The sequence below is a fragment of the Mastigoproctus giganteus genome, chromosome 6 (assembly GCF_048544385.1).
Source record: "Mastigoproctus giganteus isolate SK-2022 chromosome 6, ASM4854438v1, whole genome shotgun sequence".
Taxonomy (NCBI): domain Eukaryota; kingdom Metazoa; phylum Arthropoda; class Arachnida; order Uropygi; family Thelyphonidae; genus Mastigoproctus; species Mastigoproctus giganteus.
The window spans coordinates 199661842-199683753 of record NC_143580.1 but is presented as its reverse complement, the minus strand read 5'-3'; the positions used below and the strand labels follow the sequence as shown (position 1 = coordinate 199683753).

The 21912-nt window shown below is 38.1% G+C and overlaps 1 protein-coding gene across 3 annotated transcripts in view; it reads right to left on the bottom strand.

Annotated features, from left to right (window-relative positions):
• kst (spectrin beta chain, non-erythrocytic 5 kst) overlaps positions 1–21912 on the bottom strand; it is a 593342-nt gene that overhangs the window by 403098 nt on the left and 168332 nt on the right. For all 3 annotated transcript variants that reach the window (XM_090376665.1, XM_090376667.1, XM_090376666.1), the window contains exons 11-12: positions 16678–16760; positions 2434–2572 (exon numbers count right to left, since the gene is read on the bottom strand). In XM_090376665.1, the coding sequence (XP_090232791.1) occupies positions 2434–2572; positions 16678–16760 (222 nt within the window). The remainder of the gene's footprint in view (positions 1–2433; positions 2573–16677; positions 16761–21912) is intronic.

Below are 21912 nucleotides of genomic sequence, written 5' to 3'. Positions count from 1 at the left end.
CAGGAATTGCATAGATCCTTGATAAGATGCAAGAAATGTTGTATACCAAGTCATTTATCTGTGTCATGAAAGAAGAAAGGACTGAGCAATTGTTCAGTGTGTAATTGTATAGTGTATAGTAATTTTGTATAGTGTGTATAGTATAATTAATTGTATAGTGTGTAATTTCCATATTGGTCTGGCCACAATCTTAAATTTGGTATCTTTAAAGAATCTGTTAAGCTGCTTGTGCCACTGTTCAACATATGGGACAGAAATAAAGTATTTTTTGATGTTACTATTGTTGGTTGGTCTAGTTTTTTGTATCCTATCCTATCCTTAGCATGTACAATAATTCAGTTTATTGTAGCAAGAGGGTAACCCCTGTTTAAGAATCTGCTGGTCAAAATATCTGTATTTCTGAGTCTAAAGCAGATTCTGTCATTGAATATTTATAGGCACTGAGAAACTGATTAAAGATAATAACCCTTTTGTAGGTGAACAGATGATAGCTGATAGCTGTACCAGTGTTTGCTGGTTTATGATAGATGATAAATTGGATTTTATTAGCATCCCGAGTAAGCGTGAAATTTAGAAATTTAATGACTTAGTATCTGTATTTTCCCTTTCCAATGTAAAATTGAGTCTAGGATGAATATTATTAAATGAATGTATAAAGTGTCTTGAATAGCGATACTATTAGTAATAACCAGAACATCATCTAAATACCTCCCATAGCATCAGGGGCAGCTCGCTGGTAGGCACTGTGGAACTGCTGCACCCCCAGCTTTTTAAATCTAAATATACAGTCAACGGAGTTATATGAAATTTTGTGAGGAACAATGCAATGCAATGAACATTTTTATTAACTGGTTCCGTATATAGTATACTCAGCCCCTATTTCCAATAATCATTTCAATAATAAACGAATAAAAACAAGATTGTTTTCGACTTAAGTTTAACCATAAGTAGAACTGTGCACTATACAGTTCCACATTTAGGCCTCAGTGGTTGAGTCAATGCTTAGTTGCCAGGTTGCCAATACACAATTTTAGAGCTGATAAAATGAGTCAAAGGAACTGCGGAGTGCCAATTTGAACAGTTCACCAAACTTGAATGAAAAAGTTATTAATTTATTTTCAACAAATAAAAACCGAAGACTGAATTTTATTTTTAAATAAAATTTCGAGATTACCCAAGTCTGTTAATGGCAAGTGTCCAGTTAATATGTTGTAGTATTTTTAATTTGCTTATTATTATTACCATCTACGTCTACATGTCTTAAAACCAAGGCAATTTAATGTAACTTTAAGAAGCAGCACCTCATACATCAGAGTTATGAGCTGCCACTGCGTAGCATGTGATAGAAAAGGCATCAAATGTATATGCTCAATCGTTCAGTGATAGATCTCCAATATTAAGCCACTTAGACTCAATCCCATTGGCAAACTAAAAATTTGTTTATATACTTTGTCTTGAAAGGTGATATAGTTGGCTTCAAATAAAAGTTTAATTAAGTTAAAAATTTCTTTAATAGGAAGCTTCATATAATTAATCGGTACAGTTATTATTTGACATATCCTAAAGGATATCTAATGCGAATTCAATGTTTACATTCGTATATAAGGAAGTAACGTCTAGTGAGAATAAATTATCATTTTCTGAGCCTACAGTCCTTAAGGTTATTAAATAATGTACCATAGTTTTTTATATCCCAAATTGTATCACCTGTATAAAGGGTTTTATGATACTATAAACATGTGTGGCTAAGGATGAAAATACTGAGTTTCTTCTAATTGTTTCTCTTCTCTACATCCTTTCCAACAGATCTATGCCCTTCCTAAAATGAGGTTTCCAAACATATACGCAGTATTCCAGATGTGGTCTAATCATTGCCTTATACAATAGGATAATCATCTCTTTTATCCCTGCTGGTAATGTTCCCATATATCACTGACAAAACCTCGCAAGCTGTTCGGCTTCTCTGTCATTTACAACTCAAAAAAAGGCCCAAACTCACATACCTATGGATTGGGTCTTTTATTCCTTGTATAACCTCTCTTTTTATGATAAGCTATATTAATTACAGAATATCTGTCAGAAGTTATACACCCTACGTTCATACAGACACTACAATCCTGCATAAGGAGAAACTAATTAATATTTCAAAATAAATTTAAGTGAAGGCTAGTATACAAAGCATTTACAAATCAATATTGCAATATACAAATCATTATTAGTGCAATATGTAGCATAAAATGTAAACAAAAAACAAACACACAAAAAATTTCTAAGCTGGTTATCAGTAATGTGGAATCATATAATAATATACAGCCAATTTTTGGTCACTTTGACTTTATGTATATGACTCATGTTCAAGTTAAATTATGCATCCATTTCTAAAGAAACATTTCAGAAAAGATTATTGGATACTAAAAAAAAAAAATAACTAACCTCCATGTCTTTAATTTCTGTCGTTATTGTATCAATTTCTCTAAGCATACTCATTAGACTACTAAGATTTGTTAAGGTTGTTCTATGTTTCTTCAAAAGTTCTAAAAGTAGCTTCCACCTCAACATAATTTCCTGTTCTCTGTAAACAGAAATATTTTTAAAATTATTTGTGTTGCTCCAACACACTAAATTTTCTTAAAAAAAACTTAATCAAAAAATTTCAGTGACTTCTATGAAAAATTTTAAACATAATATACAATTTATACACCACCACATTCATTGAAATTATTTCAGGGCACAATTAAATTGTTTTAAACAATTTTCATAATGGACAGAAATCTTTCTCCTCTGTCACAAAATAAAATTACTCATCTAAAAAGTAACTCTGGATCCTGTTTAACAAATTAAGTCTGAAATGTTTTCTCTATCTTTCTCCTCCTTCCTCATATTCAAAAGGCTGTGGAATCCCTCAATTCTCCCAATACATTTCTGACTTCATATTTCCCAAGTGTCTTCTTTAAGCAATTTCTATATAACAATGTCTCATTCTACTGCTATTTATTAAATAAAACTACAACTAGTTATTAAATTTAAGAAGTACAGTAAACTCTGTAAAAAAAAAAATCAATATTTCAAAATATGGCAATATTAAGAAAGTAATCTAGCACTTACATCAACAATTGCATTTGTCTTTAAGAATCCATACAAAAAAAGTGACATTTTTCTCTTTATAAGATGGTTGTAGAACTATCTGGTCCTTTAAACTGTTGTTTTTTCAGCCAGCAAAATTTAAACTTACATATGATAATGCAATCTTAATTCTCACAAAAGAATAAACTTGCCTTTGGAATGAGTTTCCCTGGTATTGCACCACTTTCAAACATATAACTTCATAAAAATTTAATGTCATTTGTTTTAAAGATGTATAATGACAACACACATAAAAACAGTTGTAAAAAAGTTGTTCAATATGAAGCCCATACAGCATACAAAATCAGAGTTTTAAAGCTATCTGTTTAGTCTGAATGTGCTCACTACAGAATACATCCTATCTAATAAGGGACTGGTTAGTCCTGAAATGAGCTGTCAGAGCAGTTTCATCTTTTAAACTAATGGCCAATTAAGGTCACCATAGCCAAGTGGTCAAATGCGAGGGTACGTAGTACATGTGCTTTGAGTGACCAGGGTTCAAGCCTGTGACTGCTAAATACGGTGCTGTTTCTTGTATTCTTTTGATCTTGTGAACTCCTCTGACCATGTGGTCATTCCAGAGTATAAACAGAAAATTTATTTTTTTATTTTTTAACCTTTTGGTGAGGCCATCTGTTTGAAAACAGTATGACACCAGGAAAACTCGTTACAAAAGGAAGTTTATTCTGCCGTGAGAACTAAGTCCATTGCATTATCAACAGAATTTAAATCCTGCTGGACATAGAAACAGGTGAAAAGACCTTCAAATAGGCCTCTGGGGTTGGGTATATTCATACTATAATTTTTAGTGTTTCTCATCAACCACTGAAGTAAAAACGGAAACCAAAATCTTAAAAAGTTTATGTTTACGATAAATTTACAGTAGATCAAACAAAATACGATTATACAAAATGTTATTGATAATAAAATACTGAATTAGGATAAAATAAAACAAATGTAATTTATAGTGAATATACAAATAAAATGATAATAAAATACTGAATTAAAATGCAATAAAATATACTAGATTAAAAGTGCTAAAATAACTGAAGCTTTCAAAGACTTCTGCCTTCTTCCTCAACAGTGTACTTCTATACTGCGGTGCCTCATTAAATACCAGCAGGTTCACGGTGCATCTCACGTAAACGTGTACTGTTCCCATACATGTTGGAACCGGAAGCGGCTCGGGAGCGTTCCAGGTGAAAAAGTTCATCCCCTCCAAGGATTACTGCCTCAAAGAGGGGATGAATGCATGTACCCCTGTCTCTCTATTTATATTGTTCCCAACAGAACTAATTCGTAGGCTCTCGATTTTGGGACCGCAAGTGGCTCGAGAGCCTACGAATTAGTTCTATTGGGAACAATATAAATAGAGACAGGGGTACACGCATTCATCCCCTCTTTGAGGCGGTAATCCTTGGAGGGGATGAACGTTCCCGAGCCGCTTCCGGTTCCAACATGTACGGGAACAATACACGTTTACGTGAGATGCACCGTGAACCTGCTGGTATTTAATGAGGCACCGCAGTATAGAAGTACACTGTTGAGGAAGAAGGCAGAAGCCTTTGAAAGCTTCAGTTATTTTAGCACTTTTAATCTAGTATATTTTATTGCATTTTAATTCAGTATTTTATTATCATTTTATTTGTATATTCACTATAAATTACATTTGTTTTATTTTATCCTAATTCAGTATTTTATTATCAGTAACATTTTGTATAATCATATTTTGTTTGATCTACTGTAAATTTATCGTAAACAAACTTTTTAAGATTTTGGTTTCCGTTTTTACTTCAATGGTTGGTGAGAAACACTAAAAATTATAGTAGGTGAAAAGACAGCAAACATCTTATAATTTCTCTGAGGCCATATAGTTTTAGCAATAACTTTGAATTTTTCCCTTTTAGTCAATCTCTTATTCAGTAAACTTCGTACCTTTTGTGAGAACTTCCCTTACAAATTACAGCTATGTAGCTGCTCATACAGCCCTGCATGAACTGGTGACTAGTTTGAAAGAAAACAGCTGAGAGCAAAGAGAAATGAAAATGCCCAGCACAGGTACAGCTGGTAAATGTTCATTTCAATTAAATCTATGATTAATCTCTTCCATAAATAGTAACTTACTGATATGCACAAACAAAAGATTTAATTCCACATAACCAAGTTTTTTTTTTTTTTGCCATCATTATAATTAGTCATACAGTTTGTCAGGTGCATAGCTACAAAATGAAGGGGGGGGGAAAGGTGGCTTAAGTTCACATGCTTGGTTTCCTATTATATTCTAAAGCTATGGTAGAGAAGACCCAGTGAGTAAACCTGACCACCTGTTTTTTTTTTTCTCTCTGCTATAGTTATAATGGAAGCAAAAATAAAAATCAGTGATCTTTGCTATTACATTCATGAAATTGATTGAATTTCTCCACAGTATATTATTAAAAGAAAAATGTCATGTAAATTTATACTCTCTGATTATAATAACAATTCCTGTTGTGACAAGTACATGTGTACAGTCAAAGAATTTTGATCGGTTGGTGACAAATGACGAATGCTGGGTGTACCAGTATGATCCAGAGACTAAAGACATGTCAAAGCAGTGGAAGCACACCTCCTCCCCACTTCACAAAAAGGCAAAGACCACTCCATCTGCGAAGAAGGTGATGTTGTCCGTGTTTTGGGACAAAAAAAGGGGTATTCCTGACGGATTATGTGGTTCCACACTTAACAGAGAATACTACAGAAATCTTTTGAAAAAGATACACAATGCTTTTGAAGGTGAAAAGGCATGGAATGCTAACCAAAGGTGTCTGTCTTCTGTCAGACAATGCACCGGCTAATATGACTGTTGCCACCACCAACTTTGTTGCCCAGTGCAGCTTCGAACTACTGCAGCACCCACCCTATTCTCCTGACCCAGCACCTTCAGACTTCTTCTTGTTTTGAGAAATGAAGAAACCATTGTGTGGACACCGCTTTGATTCATCTCAGGAAGTCATCAATGAAGTGGAATCATGGTTTCAGGCTAAAAGTGTGGACTTCTATGATCAAGGCATTAAACAACTGATCCATAGTTGGGAGAAATGTGTTACTATACATATGGAGAGTATATAGAAAAGGATTATAAAGTTCCTGTAAAGTTCCCCATTCTAAGGCCTATTATTTCTCAGTATGAACTTTTTGATACCCCCCCCTCGTATGTATCACTGCATTTAGGAATCTATTAGCTTAGTGTAGTATTTTCATTTAATCAATTAAATGAATTAAATTGATTAATTTTACTAATTTTCATTGTTGATCGATCAAATTGCATTTAAATGGAAATCATGCCCCAGACTAGAGCAGCAAAGCAACGGGCACAAAGGAGCAGCAATGGCTCTGGGGAGAACTGAATCATGGCCTAACAAAATGTCCAACTTGTGCAATGTTTGCCAATCTTCCTGGAATGTAGAGCCAATGGAGATGTCTCTGTACGTTTTGGGTGCAGAGAGTGTGTGTGAAGAAATTAGGCACCAACTCAGAATTCTGATGGGCATTTATGATAGTTTGAAGAGTAGGGTAGATGCCCTCAAAGGAATTAAAATAGGGGCACCCATCAACTTCGCTACCCAACTCAACACCAGAGCTCACACTTGTGCATCAGTCAACACAGCCACAATCTCCAAAACAAAATGCACTGGTCCCACAGGAAGCAGTTATGTCTGCCAGGGGAAAAAGTTGATGACTTTTTTGTAGAGCAGATATTACCTTTTAAGGGCACAAAATGTAATATTGTTGTACTCATTGGCACTAATGATATTAAGAGTAGAAGATCTGAGGACTTACTTAACAAATATAGGGCAATGTTGCGAAAATGTCACAAGTTAGGATTGAATTTCAAAGTATCTGCAATTCTGCCCAGACATGATAGGAGGAAGTAAGTGTTGAGAGCCTTGTCAATCAATTCAGCCTCAGAGAGAATGTGCAAAGCTTATTGGGTAGAATTTTTCCCAGCATGGTCTGTGCTTGTTAACAGGAGAGACTGTTTTTACAGGGGTGGGACACACATAAATAGAATGGATGAAAGAATATTTGCTGATACTATTGAGGCAATGATAGGTGGGTCAGAAAACTGCTAGCTTGGGGGGGGGGATACACAGACTAACAGATTAACTAGAACTGTACGCAGAGGTGAAAGTGATTCTTGCACTGTTCTATTGGAAAATGCAGCAGCCTGGAAAGTAACACGTTGGGGATTTAAGTCCCTGCTATGGGCCATCATGGAATGAGTGAATACATGGGCTGTGTAAGGTTAACTAAGAGTAAGAACATGTACATGTTCTAGGAGAATTGTAAATAAATCTGATGAATTTAAAATACTGATTAAGTTATCAAATACAAATATCGTAGGGATAGCAGAAACATGGTGTCACTCAGACATAAGTGATGCTGAATTTGAATATGGGGGGGTACAGTGCATACAGGAAGGACAGTGCATACAGGAAGGACAGAAAAGACAGGAGGGGTGGAGGGGATATGCACTTAGTTAAGAAGCATATTAATCTAAGGCAGCACATCCAATCAACAGGGGTGACCAGTGCAATGCTGAGTCAGTTTGGTATGAAATAAGCACTAGGAAAACAAAATTGAGGGTACGGGTGTGCTTTATGCCTAATGACTGTGATGAGTATACCAAACAATTATACAGAAAAACAGAGTGGGCCAGTAAATCAGAATGTCTTATAAAGGGGGGATTTTAACTTTCCAGATATTGACTGGAATTTGCAGTTTGTTCACTCACACACTAATAAGACTTTTGTTGCTTTCTTGTACAACTGTTTTCTACAGCAGCATGTTAGAGAGGCAACAAGAAGAAGCTGCCACTGCGTAACAGACGATAGAAAAGGTGATCAGCAGTGTTTCTACACGGGAGAGGGCGCAAACTCTCTTTAAAAATTACAGCCGTGAGTTACAGGCTCCGAAAAAACGATAAGTGGTTGCCTTTTTATTTACATAATTGTTATTTTATATTGTACTTAATACGTAGTCTTATAGTTATAGTTATGCTGGTTATTTTTATTTTAATTTAGATAAAGAGTTTTGTGGATTAATACTTAATATAGGTAAAACCGTTATTTCGTTCGAATCTTGCAGTCATTGTTTTTGTATATAGTGGTAAGGAATTCAAATTTTTAATTGAGGTAGCTAGGTAGCTCTAATGTATAATTATATAGAGTAATACGCTTCACTGTTTCTATTAGATAGCGTAGTATTGATATTTAGTTCATTTAATTTATTGATCTTATTAATTTAAAGTATCATGCCCCAAACTGGAGCAGCAAAGCAACGGGCACAAAATGGCAGGAGTGCTGTGACTAGGGGGAGAACTGAGGGAGGCAATTCTCCGACGCATCACAGCCTAAAAAAATGTGCAACTTGTGAAATGTTTGAGGAATTCTCTGGAACGGAACATGATATTGCCATGGGGGATGTCTTTGGGTGTGCGCAATGTAAGGAGTGTAAGAAAATCAGGCTACAACTCAGCATTGTTATGGGCCTATATGAGAGTTTGAAGGCCAGAGTGGATGCCCTCAAAAGATCTAAATTGAAGGGCACATCAGGCTCTCAGCTGCCCACATCAACGCCAGAGCTTGCACTTGGTCATCACGCAACACAGCAGCAACCTCCAAGGCAGAATGCGCTGGTCCCACAGGAACTAGTAGTTGTTGGTGACTCTATTGTCAGGGAAACGGGAAACATGCTTTGTAAAAAGGATAGGTGGAACAGGACCAGGGTACGTCTGCCAGGGGCAAAGGTTGATGACATTGTAAAGCGGATATCATCTTTTAAGGGCACAAAAGGTGATATAGTTGTACACGTTGGCACTAATGATATAAAGAGTAGGAGACCGGCAGAATTACTTAACAAGTACAGGTCACTGTTGAACAAAAGCCGAGAATTAGGGTTGAATTTGAAAGTGTCTGCAATTCTGCCCAGACACGATAGAAGGGAGTATATGATGAGAGCCTTGTCGATCAATTCAGCCCTAGAAAGATTGTGCAAAGCTCAAGGGATAGAATTTTTTTTTCAGATTGGACTGTACTTGTTAACAGGAGAGACTGCTTCTACAGGGATGGGATACACTTAAATAGAAAGGGTGCAAGAATATTTGCTAATGTTATCGAGGCAGTGTTAGGTGGGTCGGAAAACTGATAGCTTGGGGGGGGGGGATACAAGGACTAATAGATTAACAGTAGCCATAGGTAGAGGTGAAGGTGATTCTTGCACAACTTCTATTAGAATAAGTAGCGACCTGGAGTGAGGGGTGTTGGGGGTTTCAGGGACGGATGGCAGTCATCCTGAAATAGATGGATATATGGGATGCGTTAGGGTAACTAGGAATAGGAATAGCAGCATGTATACCAACGCTAGAAGTATAGTAAATAAATTTGATGAATTTGAAGTGTTGGTCAAGACATCAAAGGCAGATATTGTTGGGATAGCAGAGACGTGGTGTCACACAGATATAAGGAATGCTGAACTGGAATTTGGGGAGTACAATGTGTACAGAAAGGATAGAAAGGGAGGAGGTGTTATGCTGTTAATTAAGAAAAACATAAAATCAAAAGAAGTGCATCCAGTTGATATAGATGAACAGTGCACTGGTGAGTCAGATTGGTGTGACATAAGCATTGCGAAAACAAAAATAAGAGTAGGAGTGTGTTATAGGCCTAATTACTCGAATGAGTACAATGAACAATTGTACAGAGAAATAGAGTGGGCCAGTAAATCAGAATGTCTTATAATGGGGGATTTTAACTTCCCAGATATTGACTGGAACTTGTGGGTTGGTCACTCACACACTAGTCAGACTTTTGTGGATTTATTGGATGATTATTTTCTGCAGCAGCATGATCGAGAGGCAACCAGAGAAAGTAATACTCTTGATCTGGTTATCAGCAGTTTTTTTTTTTTTTTTTTTTGATTTGGTAGTTGTTGGCGCATCGGCTTCTGTGGCCATATTGCACCTCCCAAGGTTTTTGCAGTACTTTGATCCAAGCCCGAGGCGGGAATCAAACCCGCGACCTTTCGGTTGCCGGGCAGGTACTTTACCCACTCGGCTAGCCCGGTCGGCTATCAGCAGTGATCATTCGTGTATTAAGAATTTGCAGATAAAGGAACCACTAGGTGGAAGTGATCACAGTGTACTGATGTGGGATTTACTTAAAGATTTAATTACCATCAGGGGTAAAGGAAAGGGTTTTTGCTTCCTTAAAGGTGAGTACAGTGGTCTCCGGCAGTTTTTAAATTCTGTACAGTGGGATCAACTGACGATGTTACCAACAGTAAATTCTAAGTGGGAGGCATTCAAGGAATTAATTGCGGAAGCTACTAAAAGTTTCATACCTATTAAGAAATACTGTTCAAGGTTTAGGCTAAAATGGTTATCTAGTGAACTAATGAGACTCGTAACAGAGAAGAAAAATGCATGGAATGCATATAAATTATCAAGCGACTCAGAAGCATATGGCATACATAAGCTAGTGTGTAATCAGTCACAAAAGAGGTTAGGCAGGCGAAGGCAGATTATGACAGGCGCCTCCGTAGCCAGGTGGGAAGGAGCAGCAGTGCGTAGCACACGCTTCTTGATTAGACCGGGGTTCGAGCCCGTCACCACCAAATACGGAGGATGCGGAAACGTCAGGGAATGACCACCGCATATCCCCGAGCAATATGGCCTTAGTTGCTAATGCTCCTAAAAACCAAATAACAAACAAACAACAAGCAGATTACGAGAAATCCTTGGCAAAAGATGCTAAGAAAAATAGGAAGCATTTCTTTACTTATATAAACTCTAAAAGGAAGGGGATGAATCTGATTGGTCCACTTGACATTGATGGTACGACTGTTGATGATCCTGCTCAGATAGCAAACAAACTGAATGAGTATTTTGCATCTACATTCACACATGAGGAATTATTAAGGTTTGAAAATGGCAGAAGGTTATCAAATTGTAGCAGGATACTTAATGATTTTGTAATAACTGAGAGCAAAGTGGAGGAGAAATTGTTGAAGTTAAACATAAGAAAAGCATCTGGGAGTGGATGGGATCTATCCAGTTATATTAAAGGAGATGGCAAAGCAACTAAGCAAACCCTTAGCCATAATTATGAGAGCATCATTGGACTCAGGGGAGGTTCCCACGGACTGGAGATGTGCAAATGTATCCCCAATTCACAATGGGGATCGAAGGGTGACACGAGTAATTACAGACCAGTTAGTTTAACTTCTGTTCCGGGTAAGATAATGGAGTCGCAGGTTAAAGATGCATTGCAGGATCAACTAGACAAGACTGCAGCAATAATTCAGACAGAGCATGGGTTTGTTAAGGGAAGTCTTGTCTGACAAATTTGATAGGATATTATGATGCAGTTACAAAGGAACTGGATGCAAAAAAGAATTTTGATATCATATATTTGGATTTCCGGAAAGCTTTTGACATTTTGCACATGGAAGACTATTGTACAAATTGGAGCAGATGGTATTAAGGGTAAGTTGCTACAATGGATAAAAGGATGATTAAGTGGGAGAAGACAGAGGGTGGCAAGGGTCAGATGGGTCGAAAGCCACCATCTATCTCGAAGGCGTCCAGATCGAGCAAGTGCAGGACTTTAAATACCTTGGGTCGCTGGTACAGGAGAAGAAAGTTGCATCCACCATGGAAATCCACAGCAGAATTGGACAGGCGCCCACTGCGTTCGCCTCGCTCAAATGGTGTCTGTGGAAGAGGACCAACATTTCCACAAAGACTAAAATCCGACTCTTCCGGACTTTGATCCTGCCCATTCTTCTTTACGGATCGGAAACATGGATTTGTCTCAAGTTAGATTTGAACAAACTTGAGGTATTCCAAATGCGATGCCTGCGGCAGATCTTGGGCATCTCTCTTCGCGACCACATCACTAATGATACCATCCGCGCCAGATGCCAACAGCAACCAACCATTGCCGACCAAATCCAGAAGCGAAGGCTCAGATGGTTTGGCCACGTATGTAGAATGGGCACGAACAGAATACCATCCACACTCCTTTGGAGACAACGACCCACCCAATGGAGCATCCAACGGACCGCGCCTAGGAAAACGTGGGCCAAGCAAGTGGAAGATGACTTGAAGAGCCGACGTCTCGACCTTAACCAGGCCAGGACTGAAGCCATGGATCGTAAGGTATGGAAGAACATCACAGAGCAAGTCCGAAACCCTGCGGCACCTACAGCAGCATACTGGTTGCGTGGCCAACCGCCTCCCCCAGCTGCCAGCTAAGGACCAAAGAAGAAGAAGAAGAAGAATGTTATTAGTGGAGTCCCACAGGCTTCGGTGTTGGGTCCACTGTTGTTTTGTATATTTATCAATGATATTGATGAAAGTATATCAGACTTGATGTTGAAGTTTGCAGATGATACAAAGGTTTGTAGGGTTGTTAATGACAGTAATGGCAGTGTGCTACTGCAACAGGATCTAGATAATTTGGGCAGATGGGCTAAGAAGTGGCAACTGAAGTTTAACCTTGGCAAATGCAAAGTACTGCATATGTGTAGAAGTAACCCCCAGAGAAACGTACCAACCATGTGGTACTACACTTAAGGTGGTAGAAAATGAAAAAGACCTGGGAGTAATTGTGCAGTCAGATATGAAGTTTTCTGAGCAATGCAGACAGGCTGCCAGGGCAGATCATGGGGTTTTGTCAATGATATATAGGAATTTTGCTAGCAGGGAGAAGGAGGTGATTGTCCCTCTGTATAAGGCAATGGTCAGGCCACCCCTTGAGTACTGCGTGCAGGTCTGGAGGCCTCATTTTTTGAAGGATGTAGATTTACTTGAGCGTGTACAGAGAAGGCAACAAGATTGGTGAGGGGAATGAAGGGATCCTCTTATCAAGAGAGGCTTAAGTTCTGCAAATTGCAATGGCTGGAGACTAGGCACCTGCACGGTGATCTGATTGAAGTGTATAAGGCCTTGAATGGGTTGAGCATGCTGAATTCTGATGGGATCCTTCCACTTGTTCAGATTACGATCCTTAGGGGGCATAAATTCAAATTAAGAAAGGACAGATGTAGAATAGATGTGCGGAAATTTGCCTTTAGACAGTGGGTGGTTAATTGCTGGAACAAACTTCCATCTGTCGTTGTGGAAGTTGATAGGTTGAAAAAATTTAAGGAGGAACTGGACAGGCATTTGGAGGGAATGGTGCGATTTTTTTTTTGGCTGATGCTGCATTTAGCTCATACACTTGCTTTCTTGCATCAAATGCCACTACTACTACTACTACTACATTAAGAATCTGTAAGTAGAAAACATGCTGGGAGGCAGCAATAACAATGTACTGATGTGGAATTTAATTAAAGTCATAAATACTGTCAAGGGTAAAGGGAAAGGCTTTTGCTTTCGTATGGGTTACTACAGTCGTCTCGGAAAATTTTTAAATTCTATGCAGTGGAACCAACTGATGATGCTACCAACAGCAAATTCTAAATGGGAAGCATTCAGGGAAGCAACCATAGAAGCTACTAGGCTTTTCATGAAGAAATACTGTTCAAGGCTTAGAGCTAAATGGCTATCAGATGAACTATTGAGATATATTACAGAGAAGAGAAGTGCATGGGATGCATATAAATTATCAGGTGATACAGAAGCTTATGGTAGATATAAATTAGTCTTTAATCAAGTCACAAAGGAGGTCTGGCAAGCTAAGGCAGATTATGAGACGTTTCTGGCAAAGAATGCAAAGAAATGTAGAAAAAACTTATATGCTTATATTAACAGTAGAAGGAAGAAGTAGAATCATATTGGGCTGCTTGATGTCAATGGGTTAACAGTTAACCGTACTAAGGTTGCTGACAAACTGAATAGGTATTTTGCATCTATATTCAAAGATGAGGAATCCTTTAGGAGAGGGGATGCCAGAAGTTTATCAAACTCCAATGAGCTAAATGAATGACTTTGTAATAACTTAAGGGAAAGTGGAAGAGAAATTGTTGAAGATGAACATAAAAAAGGCACTGGGGGTGGATGGGATCTATTCATTCATATTAAGGGAGGCAGCAAAGGAGGTAAGCAAACCATCTCATAATTATGAGAGTAGAGATAATTTCACTGGTTAAAGAAGTAATCCAGGACTGTCTGGACAGAAATGCAATTATACTGTGATCAAAGCATGGATTTGTTAAGGAATGGTTTCATCTAACCAATCTGACAGGTTACTATGATGCAGTGACCAAGGACTGAATGTAAAAAATAATTTTTATATCACATCCTTGGATTTCAGGAAAGCTTTTGATACAGTTGCACATAAAAGACTGCTGTATAAATTGGAGAAATGTGGCATTAAGGGCAAGTTACTGCTGTGGATAAAGGGATGGTTAAGTGGAAGAAAACAGAGAGTGGTTATCAATGGGCAGTGCTCTTCACAAATTAATGTTGTTAGCATTAGTAGAGGCATATATGCAGCATCAGCCAAAAAAAAAAAAAAAAACTCCCATTTCACCCTCCATTCATTTAAAATACCTGTCCAGCCGAGCCTTAAATTTATTTAGGCTATCAACTTCCACAACAAGGGATGGAAGTCTGTTCCACCAACCAACCCGCTGGCTAAAGGCAAATTTTCACCCATCTATCCTACATCTGTCTTTCCTCAATTTGAATTTATGCCCTCTCAGGTGATTATTCTGAGCAAGAGAAAGAATCCCATTAACATTGAGCATGCTCACACCATTCAAGGCTTTATACACCTCTATCAGATCACCTCGCCGGTGCCTAGTCTCCAGACACTGTAATTTGCAAAACTTAAGCCTTTCTTCGTAAGAGCAACCCTTTATTCCATTCACTAATCTTGTTTCCCTTCTGTGTACTCATTCCAGCAGCTCTACATCCTTCTTGAAATGAGGCCTCCACACCTGTATACAGTACTCAAGGTGTGGCCTAACCATTGCCTTATACAAGGGAATAATCACTTCCATATCCTTGCTAGAAAAATTCCTGTATATCATTGACAAGACACCATGAGCTACTCTTGCAGCCCATCTGCACTGCTCAGAGAACTTCCTATCTGCCTGCACAATTACCCCCAGGTCTTTTTCATTCTCTACCACTGTCAGTGTAGTACCACAGAGTTGATACATTACTCTGGGGTTACTGTTTCCCATATGTAGTACTTTACATTTGTCAATGTTAAACTTCATTTGCCACCTCTCAGCCCAACTGCTCAACCTTTCCAGATCCTGTTGCAGCAGAATACTGTCAGTAGTGTCCTTAACAACCCTGCCAACCTTTGTATCATCTGTAACTTGGACATTAAGCTTGATATACCATCATCAATATCATTTATAAATACAGAAAACAACAATGGACCTAACACTGAACCCTGAGAGACTCCACTAATAACATCAGTCCACGATGAGCAGTGTCCATTGATTACCACGCCGACCAGGCTAGCCGGGTGGGTATAGTGCCTGCATGGCAAGCCAAAGGTCACGGGTTCAAATCCCGCTTCGGGCTTGGATCAAAGTACTGCAAAAACCTTGGGAGGTGCATTATGGCCACAGAAGCCAATACACCAACAACTACCAAAAAAAAAAAAAATTATTACCACTCTCTGTCTTCTCCCCCTCAATCATCCCTTTATTCATAGCAGCAATTTGCCTCCAATGCCACACTGCTCCAATTTGTGCAGCAGTCTCCATGTGAAACAGTATCAAAAGCCTTTCTAAGATCCAAATATATAATATCAAAGTTATTCCCTGCATCCAGTTCTTTTGTGACCACATCATAGTATCCAATCAAATTGGTTTAACAGAAGTTAAACTCACAGGTCTATAATTACTTGTGTCAGCCTTTGATCCTCCTTTGTGAATTGGGGTCACATTTGCACAACTCCAGTCTAAGGGTATCCACCCTGAGTCCAAAGAAGCTCTCATAATTATGGCGAAGGATTTGCTTACTTCCTTTGCTGCCTCCTTTAATATAACTGGATATAACTGGGTATTGGGTATTGGAAACTTGTTTAAAATTGTAGTCCAGCATTATACAGAATAAAATTTTTTGTTATATTCTGTATAGTGCTGGACTACAATTTTAAACAAGTTTCCAATACTATATTTTAAACAAAACTTTCCACTGCTACATATTAAACATAATTTTATGCCTATAAAAAAAAAAAAAACATTATAGAGTGGCATTTTTTATCCTAATTAAAATCATATATTGTATTTAACTATGAATACTGTTCAATAAGTTTTTCCCTGATCAGTAATATCAAAAGAACTGTAAAAATAAAATACCTTACTAATAATGGTGATATATATCTTTTAAAATTATACATTTTTTATTTTATTTATATTAATAATTTATTATTTATTTACTATATTTAAGATTATATATTTTAAAAGCCATTGCTTTGCTGCCTTGGAAAGGGTGGTCTTTTTATATCAATATCCTTTTAGAATTGATTAATGCTTCTGACATGCCTACAGATGAGTTAATCAAAACAAGATAAACCAATAAAAATAGTAATAAGTGGCATATACCTGTTCTTTATTTTATCACTACTGTGATAATTTTCTTGTACAAGATCATCAGCCATAACACTTAAATTCTGAAATCTTTCCTCCTATTAAAAAGTGCAAAAAAACAAAAACATTTAAATCATGAATATTACTAGTTAAGCTTATAGCCTCAAAGGCTGCTAGTCATTGTATCTTTCTAAATAATAATATGAATCACTTAAAAATTGTTCATATTATTATTTATGAATATTATTAATAAGTGGGTCTTGACAAAAAAAAAAAAAAAAAAAACACAACCATAATGAAATTCATTATACTAAGACTAAAGCACACCACAAGCTCTATACCTCACATAATGAAAGAGTTATAATCTAACCAGTAATGCGCAACCATTTTCCTTTGAAGGGCCATTTAAAAAAATTATTTCATATCTGCAGGTCACAGTATGTGTGAACTGGATCTTTTGTTGTATAATGAAAAAACAGCAATTTTATTCTAAACTTTAAAATTGTACTTATGTTAGTAAAGTATAAAATAATACAATAATAGCTTAACACTGGTACAGGAAAACAATGCATTTAAATCATCAATAATTAGAATTCATATATGAAGGTGTACTTCACATCTGCAATATTTGTTATGTATCAGGCAATAACTGTGACATGAACACTATCATGTTTTAAAAACAACTATTTACATTACTTGTCAATGCAAGAAAATTTACTATTTCTCTATTTAGTGCAGTACTGATGTAAGCAACATGGAAATGACACTTATGACATCTGTTATGTATTATTTCTGAAAACATTTATGTTTTCAGAAACTATTTATTTTATTACTTTTGATACTTGAACTACATAATTTTTTTATGAAAATTTATTGAAATATTCTTATAGGCTAAGACAGGCTGCAAAAATTTTTCAGGCGGGCAGAATGCAGCCTGCAGGCTGTACATAACTGCTCTATACAAAAGATATATTTCAGTAAACATCATTATTACTCTCACCTTAAAATACATGGTGTGGTTTTATCTTTCAAAATTTAGATAATAATTAGGTTTTCACTTGTTAATGTTATGTAAAACTGGAGACATGATAAATAAAAAATAAAATAAAAAGGCAGCTTTAGAATTTAAGGCAATGCATGCAGAGTAACAGGAATTAAAGTAAGGCACTACACTTTTTTTTTTTTTTTCAAAAAACTTTAAAAACAAACTCAATTAAATTTAGAAGATAATCATTATTTTTTTAAGTACTTTACTCAAGAACTAGTAACAATTAGCATTAGCATTAGCATTAGTAGAGGCATATGATGCAAGAAAGCAAGCTTATTCAGCATCAGGCAAAAAAAAAAGAAAAAAAACAACCACTACTCCCATTTCACCCCTCAATTCGTTCGAAATACCTGTCCAGCTGAGCCTTAAATTTGTTTAGGCTATCAACTTCAACAACAAGCGATGGAAGTCTATTCCACAAACCAACTGCCCGCTGGCTAAAGGCGAATTTCCACACATCTATCCGACATCCGTCCTTCCTCAATTTGAATTTATGCCCTCTCAGGTGATTATTCTGAGCAAGAGGAAGAATTCCATCGGCATTGAGCATGCTCAAGCCATTCAAAGCCTTGTACACCTCTATCAGATCACCTCGGTGATGCCTAGTCTCCAGGCTCTGTAATTTGCAAAACTTAAGCCTTTCTTCGTAAGAGCAACCCTTTGTTCCATTCACTAATCTTGTTGCCCTTCTCTGTACTCGTTCCAGCAGCTCTACATCCTTCTTGAAATGAGGCCTCCACACCTGTATACAGTACTCAAGGTGTGGCCTGACCAATGCCTTATACAAGGGAATAATCACATCCCTGTCCCTGCTAGAAAAATTCCTGTATATCATTGACAAGACACCATGAGCTACTCTTGCAGCTCGTCTGCACTGCTCAGAGAACTTCATATCTGCCTGCACAATTACCCCCAGGTCCTTTTCATTCTCTACCACTGTCAGCGTAGTACCACAGAGTTGATACGTTGATCTGGGGTTACTGTTTCCCATATGTAGTACTTTACATTTGTCAATGTTAAACTTCATTTGCCACCTCTCAGCCCATCTGCTCAACCTTTCCAGATCCTGTTGCAGCAGCATAGTATCAGTAGTGTCCTTAACAACCCTGCCAACCTTTGTATCGTCTGCAAACTTGGACATTAAGCCTGATACACCATCATCAATATCATTTATAAATACAGAAAACAACAATGGACCCAACACTGAACCCTGAGGAACTCCACTAATAACATTAGTCCACGTTGAGCAGTGTCCATTGATTACCACTCTCTGTCTTCTGCCACTCAACCATCCCTTTATCCATAGCAGCAATTTGCCTCGAATGCCACACTTCTCCAATTTGTGCAGCAGTCTTCCATGCGCAACAGTATCAAAAGCCTTTCTAGGATCCAAATATATAATATCAAAGTTATTCCCTGCATCCAGTTCTTTTGTGACTACATCATAGTATCCAATCAAATTGGTCAGGCAAGACCTGCCCTTAACAAAACCATGCCGTGTCCAAGCTATAACTGAAGTCTTGTCTAGATGATCCTGCAGTGCTTCTTTAACCAGTGCCTCCATTAATTTTCCTGGAACCGAAGTTAAACTAACAGGTCTATAATTACTTGTGTCAGCCTTTGATCCTCCTTTGTGAATTGGGGTTACATTTGCACATCTCCAGTCCATGGGTACCTCCCCTGAGTCCAAAGAAGCTCTCATAATTATGGCTAGGGGTTTGCTTACTTCCTTTGCTGCCTCCTTTAATATAACTGGATAGATCCCATCCACCCCGGGTGCCTTTTTTATGTTTATCCTCAACAATTTCTCCTCCACTTTCCTCTCAGTTATTAGAAAATCATCTAGCTCACTGCCAATGTTTACTTCACCTACGACATTCCCCTTCCTGAATAACTCCTCATGTGTGAATGTAGATGCAAAATACTCGTTTAGATTGTTAGCCACCTGAGCTGGATCCTCAACTGTTGAACCATCAACATCCAGTGGACCAATCTGATTCATCCCTTTCCTTCTTGAGTTTAAATAGGTAAAGAACTCTTTTCTGTTTTTCTTTGCATCCTTTGCCAAGGATTTCTCATAATCTGCCTTTGCCTGCCTAATCTCCTTTGTGACTTGGTTACAGACCAACTTATATCTATCATAGGCTTCCACGTCACCCATTAATTTGTATGTATCCCATGCATTTTTCTTCTCTGCCATATGTCTCATTAGTTCATCTGACAACCATTTAGGCCTGAACCTTGAACAATATTTCTTGGTTGGTATGTAAAGCCTGGTAGCTTCCAAGATTAGTTCCTTGAATGCTTCCCATTTTGAATTTGCTGTTGGTAACATCATCAGTTGGTCCCACTGTATAGAATTTAAATACTGTCTCAGACCAGCATAGTCTCCTTTACGAAAGCAAAAACCCTTCCCTTTACCTCTGATGGTAGTTACCTCCTTGAGTAAATCCCACTTCAGCACACTGTGATCACTGCCACCCAGTGGTTCGTTTATCTGCAGATTCCTAATGCATGAAGAATCACTACTGATAATCAGATCAAGAGTATTACTCCCTCTAGTTGCCTCCCGAACATGCTGGTGTAGAAAACAATCATCCAATAAATCCACAAAAGCCTTGCTAGTGTGTGAGTGACCAACCCACAAATTCCAGTCAATATCTGGGAAATTAAAATCCCCCATTATAAGACTCTCTGATTTACTGGCCCACTCTATTTCCCTGTACAGTATCTTATTATACTCATCAGAGTCATTAGGCCTATAGCACACTCCTACTCTCAATTTTGATTTCCCTATGCTTATGTCACACCAAACTGATTCAACACTGCACTGTCCAGCGATGTCAACTGGCTTCACTTCCTTGGATTTTATGTGTTTTTTAACTAATAGCATAACCCCTCCTCCCTTCCTATCCTGTCTATCCTTTCTGTAGACGTTGTACTCCCCAAATTCCAGTTCTGCATTCCTTATATCTGTGTGACACCACGTCTCTGATATCCCAACAATATCTGCCTTTGATGTTTTGAGTAATACCTCAAATTCATCAAATTTATTTACTAAACTCCTAGCATTAGTGTACACGCAAGTATACATGCACCTGTTTCTATTCCTAGCTACCCTAACACAACCCATGTGTTTACTTGTACCGCAATGACTTCCAGCAGTCTCTGAAATATCCTGCATCTTGTTTTTCAGGCTTCTGCTCATTCCAATAGAAGCAGTGCAAGAATCTCTTTCACCTCTGCCCGTGGCTACTGTTAATCCATTAGTCTTTGTCTCCCCCCAAGCTAGCAGTTTTCCGACCCACCTAACACTGCCTCGATAGCATCAGCAAATATTCTTGCACCCTTTCTATTTAAGTGTATCCCATCCCTGTAGAAGCAATCTCTCCTGTTAACAAGTACAGTCCAGGCTGAAAAAAATTCTACCCCTTCAGCCTTGCACAATCTTTCCAGGGCCGAATTGATCGACAAGGCTCTCATCATATACTCCCTCCTATCGTGTCTGGGCAGAATTGCAGACACTTTCAAATTCAACCCTACTTCACGGCTTTTTTTCAACAGTGACCTGTACTTGTTAAGTAATTCCGCTGGTCTCCTACTCTTAATATCATTAGTGCCAACGTGTACAACTATATCACCTTTTGTGCCCTTAAAAGATGATATCTGCTCTACAACGTCATCAACCTTTGCCCCTGGCAGACATACCCTGGTCCTGTTCCACCTATCCTTTTTACAAAGCATGTTCCCCGTTTCCCTGACAATTGAGTCACCAACAACTACTAGTTCCTGTTGGACCAGCGCATTCTGCCTTGGGGGCTGCCTCTGTGTTGCAAGATGACCAAGTCCAAGCTCTGGTGTTGATGTGGGCAGCTGAGAGCTTGATGGGCCCCTCAATTTATTTCCTTCGAGGGCATCCACCCTGTCCTTCAAGGTCTCATATAGGCCCATAACAACGCCGAGTTGTCGCCTAATTTCCTTGCACTCCTTGCATCGTGCACACACAAAGACATCCCCCATGGCAGTATCATGTCCCGTACCCGATTGCTCCGCAAACATCAAGCAAACAGTGCATCTTAAAAGGCCGTGATTCAGGGGGCAACCGCCCCCCTCAGTTCTCCCCTGAGTCACAGCACTCCCATTAGCTTGAGCCTTTTGCTTTGCTGCTCTGGTCAGAGTCATGATTTCGATTTAAATGTCAA